Genomic DNA, 5,314 nt, shown 5'->3' with positions numbered 1-5,314 from the left:
CGCTTTCTTACTGACATCTGTTGGTCAAAAAGGTGAAGCGCAAAAAAAAATTGTACTGTGTGTGTGTATGTGTACAGATTTGTTGCTTTGTAACAGGAATCGCTCATTCAAAAACTAGTTAAAGAACGTTTATGAGCAATGCAGGATACTACTTTTAATTTATGACAAAATGATGAAAAAACGACCATTGTTTTTGCATTTAAATAATTTTCTAGATATCTTTTTACTAGTAGTGTTACCAGAAATATCTGCTTCAACTGTTATACACATTTCTCTCATAGTGAAGATGTTACAATTTAATAAATAAAATTCATGTATGACATTCGATCCAATAATATATGAATGTACATATAAATATTTATATTATTATATAAATATTTAAAAATAAGTATATCAAGAATTTAATGATGAAGAAATGTTTTTATTTTATTATCCGTGATAATCTGATCATACTAGCATGTCCTCAGTATTAAATATCATGTTGTCTTAAATAAATACCATCTTATTACATTTTTATAAATAAATAAAAAGAAAGAAATCAGTATGTTAGTTTACATATAACCTGCAGAAAAAGTAATTTTCTCACTTAAAATTATCCTCTAAGTGTCTCCTAAAACATCCCTAAAGTTTGAGAAAACAAGCAGTAAAATGCTAAAACTCTTATTTCAATAACTTACAATTGCAAGACAAAGGTAAAGTAATTTGGTCCCTGACCATAATTCACTGAAACAACAAACAAAGGTCAAATAATTTGGTCCCAGACCATATTTCACTTAAACAACAAACAATCATCTTAATAAATAAGCAATTCAAAACGTATATATATATATATATATATATATATAATTTGCGCTAGAAATGCAGAAATATATTTATAATTAGAATCATACAGTACATATTCTTTGACTTATATAGTGATTTAAAACTAAACAGCCAACAGTACAATAATCTGGTTTATGATCTTAATTCACTGATAACATAAACATCTTAATAAATATTCTACGAAAGAAAAAAAAGATTATATTAAATTGTGCTTAACATGAAATACAAAAATACTTAAATTATTTATGCTTTTTTGTTTTTCTTTGGAGCCACTGCTTGAGGGGTAGGAGGTGCCTTTGGTTTTTGAGTTTTGGGTTTTTGAGTTTTGGGTTTTTGAGTTGTGGGTTTTTGAGTTGTGGGTTTTTGGGTTGTGGGTTTTTGGGTTGTGGCACTGCGACGCCTTGAAGTGGCCCTTAAGGGTCTTGAGGTAGTTCTTAAGCTGGAATGATGGCTTGGAGCTTGAGGTGGTGGAAGAAAACAATGAAATCAATCTAATGCTTACAAGCATATCATATGATAAGAACAACACAGCACGCATGATGTCGTAAAAAGAAACAGGAATGAATACAAAATAAAAGTTTGAGCGCTGTTACTCACCATTATTAGTATTGTCATTAGCACTTGTTTTGTCTTCTGTGGATGAATCCTGATTTGATTGACCTTGGTGAAAGACAAAATTATGTTTAAAGGATGCCATGTTGTATTTCGATGGAAATCGAGGTAAAAAGCTTAGACACAGAGAGAAACAGAAGAGAATATAAAAGTTTAAACTCTGTTACTCACCATTATTAGTATTGTCGTCAGCACTTGTTTTGTCTTCTGTGGATGAATCCTGATTTGATTGACCTTTGTGAAAGAAAAAATCGTGATTAAGCTTTTTACCTCGTTTTCAAGAGGAATACAACATGGGATCCTTATTACACAAAGAGAAATATAGAGAATATAAAAGTTTGAACACTGTTACTCACCACTGCTGGTGTTGTCGTCAGCATTTGTTTTGTCTTCTGTGGATGAATCCTGATTTGATTGACCTTGGTGAAAGACAAAATTATGTTTAAAGGATGCCATGTTGTATTTCGATGGAAATCGAGGTAAAAGGCTTAGACACAGAGAGAAACAGAAGAGAATATAAAAGTTTAAACTCTGTTACTCACCATTATTAGTATTGTCGTCAGCACTTGTTTTGTCTTCTGTGGATGAATCCTGATTTGATTGACCTTTGTGAAAGAAAAAATCGTGATTAAGCTTTTTACCTCGTTTTCAAGAGGAATACAACATGGGATCCTTATTACACAAAGAGAAATATAGAGAATATAAAAGTTTGAACACTGTTACTCACCACTGCTGGTGTTGTCGTCAGCATTTGTTTTGTCTTCTGTGGATGAATCCTGATTTGATTGACCTTGGTGAAAGACAAAATTATGTTTAAAGGATGCCATGTTGTATTTCGATGGAAATCGAGGTAAAAGGCTTAGACACAGAGAGAAACAGAAGAGAATATAAAAGTTTAAACTCTGTTACTCACCATTATTAGTATTGTCGTCAGCACTTGTTTTGTCTTCTGTGGATGAATCCTGATTTGATTGACCTTTGTGAAAGAAAAAATCGTGATTAAGCTTTTTACCTCGTTTTCAAGAGGAATACAACATGGGATCCTTATTACACAAAGAGAAATATAGAGAATATAAAAGTTTGAACACTGTTACTCACCACTGCTGGTGTTGTCGTCAGCATTTGTTTTGTCTTCTGTGGATGAATCCTGATTTGATTGACCTTGGTGAAAGACAAAATTATGTTTAAAGGATGCCATGTTGTATTTCGATGGAAATCGAGGTAAAAGGCTTAGACACAGAGAGAAACAGAAGAGAATATAAAAGTTTAAACTCTGTTACTCACCATTATTAGTATTGTCGTCAGCACTTGTTTTGTCTTCTGTGGATGAATCCTGATTTGATTGACCTTTGTGAAAGAAAAAATCGTGATTAAGCTTTTTACCTCGTTTTCAAGAGGAATACAACATGGGATCCTTATTACACAAAGAGAAATATAGAGAATATAAAAGTTTGAACACTGTTACTAACCACTGTTGGTGTTGTCGTCAGCATTTGTTTTGTCTTCTGTGGATGAATCCTTATTAGATTGACCTGGATGAAAATAGACACTGAATTAACTTTTTTCTGCATTTGTGAAGAAATACAACATGGCACCCCTAAGACATAAAGACAAACATGAGAGAATATGGAAGAAACGGCCACTGTTTATTGTCAGCACCCCTGTTGACGTTTTTAGATGATCTCTCTTTGGATTAACCTTGGTAAAAGAGATCATTGCGATTTAGCCTATATCTGTATTTCAGATTAAATAAAACATGGTACAGGGAGAAACAAGATAAAAGAAAGATTTGAGTTCTGTTACTCACCACTATCAGTGTCATCTTCAGCACTTGTTTTGTCATCTGTAGATGAATCCTCATTAGATTGACCTTGGTGAAACAGATTTTTGTGATTAAGCTTTTATCTGAGTTTTAATTCTATATATATATATAGGCAACGTGGTATCTCAGAATACAAGAGTTTCCAAGATAATCAATGAAATACAGCCTTTAAGTTTAACAGTTAAATGCGCTATTATAATCACAGTTGCATGTCTGCTTATGTGAAAGCCTACTTATGCTATAAATATGGTTGTTTGACTTCTTGCATCTGGTCACATAAGGAACGTAGTAACCTGATTACTTTAGTTTGACACTTTAGTCTAAATTGTGGTAAAGGTGCCTCTTGGGTAAGGCACTTAAGTTAAAAATAATAATAATATTAGCAAATCAAAATGGCTCACAACCTTCAGCAGTATATGTGCATAGGCTCAAAACAAGATTTTTCAGTGGTTCTGCAGGCTTTGTATCTCTTTAAAATCCATCTTTTGGCATCAAGATGTAAGAGAGATTCTTCATGGCAATATCAAAAACCACAGAACAACAATAATTACCACTGTCTGAGTCATCATCGGCACCATTTTGGTCTTCTCTGGATGACACCTGGTTACTAGAGGTGGTTGTGGGGCTTATCGTTGTAGTAGGACTTAAGGTTGTGGTGGGGCCTGACGTGGTGGTGGGCCTTATCGTTGTGGTGGGACTTGAGGTGGTGGTGGGACTTTTCGTTGTGGTGGGACTAGATGTGGTGGAGGGGCTTGAGGTTGTGGTGGGGCTTGATGTTGTGGTGGGGCTTGATGTGGTTGTGGGACTTGAGGTTGTGGTGGGGCTTGATGTGGTGGTGGGGCTTGAGGTTGTGGTTGGGCTTGAGTTTGTGGTGGAGCTAGATGTGGTGATGGGGCTTGAGTTTGTGGTAGAGCTAGATGTGGTGATGGGGCTTGAGGTTGTGGTCGGGCTTTGCGTTGTGGTGGTGGGACTTGAGGTTGTTGTGGGGCTAGATGTGGTGGTGGAACTTGAGGTTGTGGTGGAACTTGAGGTTGTGGAGGGGCTTGATGTTGAAGTCGGCCTTATCGTGGTGGTGGGGCCTGACGTGGTGGTGGGGCCTGACGTGGTGGTGGGGCTTGATGTGGTGGTGGGGCTTGATGTGGTGGTGGGGCTTGATGTGGTGGTGGGGCTTGAGGTTGTGGTGTTGGGCTTGAGTTTGTGGTGGAGCTAGATGTGGTGATGGGGCTTGAGTTTGTGGTAGAGCTAGATGTGGTGATGGGGCTTGAGGTTGTGGTCGGGCTTTGCGTTGTGGTGGTGGGACTTGAGGTTGTTGTGGTGGCTAGATGTGGTGGTGGAATGGGTGGGGCGGCTTGAGGTTGTGGTGGGGCTTGATGTTGTGGTGGGGCTTGATGTGGTTGTGGGACTTGAGGTTGTGGTGGGGCTTGATGTGGTGGTGGGGCTTGAGGTTGTGGTTGGGCTTGAGTTTGTGGTGGAGCTAGATGTGGTGATGGGGCTTGAGTTTGTGGTAGAGCTAGATGTGGTGATGGGGCTTGAGGTTGTGGTCGGGCTTTGCGTTGTGGTGGTGGGACTTGAGGTTGTTGTGGGGCTAGATGTGGTGGTGGAACTTGAGGTTGTGGTGGAACTTGAGGTTGTGGAGGGGCTTGATGTTGAAGTCGGCCTGAGGTGGTTGTGGGTCTGATGTGGGGTGGTGGGAACTGGGGTTGGTGGTGGGGCTAGAGGTGGGTGGAGGGGTTTGCGGCTTGTGGTGGGGCTTGATGTTGTGGTGGGGCTTGATGTGGTTGTGGGACTTGAGGTTGTGGTGGGGCTTGACGTTGGTGGTGGGGCTCATGGTTGTGGTTGGCTTGCGTGGTGGTGGAACTATTGATGTGGTTATGGGTCTTAGAGTTGTGGGAAGAGCTGATGCGTGGTGATGGTGCTTGATGGTTGTGGTCGGGCCTTGCGTTGTGGTGTGGGAGCTTGAGGTTGTTGTGGGGCTAGATGTGGTGGTGGACTTGAGGTTGTGGTTGAACTTGAGTTTGTGGTGGAGCTAGATGTGGTGATGGGGCTTGAGTTTGTGGT

The 5,314-nt window shown here is 39.2% G+C and overlaps 2 protein-coding genes across 2 annotated transcripts in view; both read right to left on the bottom strand.

Annotated features, from left to right (window-relative positions):
* Positions 1-411: 411 nt before the first annotated feature.
* On the bottom strand, positions 412-5,084 carry LOC130553049 (uncharacterized protein DDB_G0271670-like). The gene is made up of 14 exons (XM_057331789.1): positions 4,861-5,084; positions 4,541-4,766; positions 3,808-4,462; positions 3,242-3,304; positions 2,904-2,966; positions 2,719-2,781; positions 2,533-2,595; positions 2,348-2,410; positions 2,162-2,224; positions 1,977-2,039; positions 1,791-1,853; positions 1,606-1,668; positions 1,420-1,482; positions 412-1,280 (listed from the first exon to the last, which is right to left on the bottom strand). Exons 1-14 carry the CDS (start codon positions 5,082-5,084, stop codon positions 1,066-1,068), a joined length of 1,950 nt encoding a protein of 649 aa, XP_057187772.1. The 3' UTR covers positions 412-1,065.
* A 50-nt stretch (positions 5,085-5,134) lies between these two features.
* The window catches only part of LOC130553048 (mucin-2-like), a 7,610-nt gene continuing 7,430 nt past the window's right edge, over positions 5,135-5,314 (bottom strand). Inside the window, exon 15 of the mRNA XM_057331787.1 lies at positions 5,135-5,282. Coding sequence (XP_057187770.1) covers positions 5,135-5,282 — 148 coding nt within the window. The remainder of the gene's footprint in view (positions 5,283-5,314) is intronic.

Source organism: Triplophysa rosa, linkage group LG4, assembly GCF_024868665.1.
Source record: "Triplophysa rosa linkage group LG4, Trosa_1v2, whole genome shotgun sequence".
Classification (NCBI taxonomy): Eukaryota; Metazoa; Chordata; class Actinopteri; order Cypriniformes; family Nemacheilidae; genus Triplophysa; species Triplophysa rosa.
Note: the sequence above shows the minus strand (reverse complement) of the source record. Positions and strands in the feature narration are given on the sequence as shown.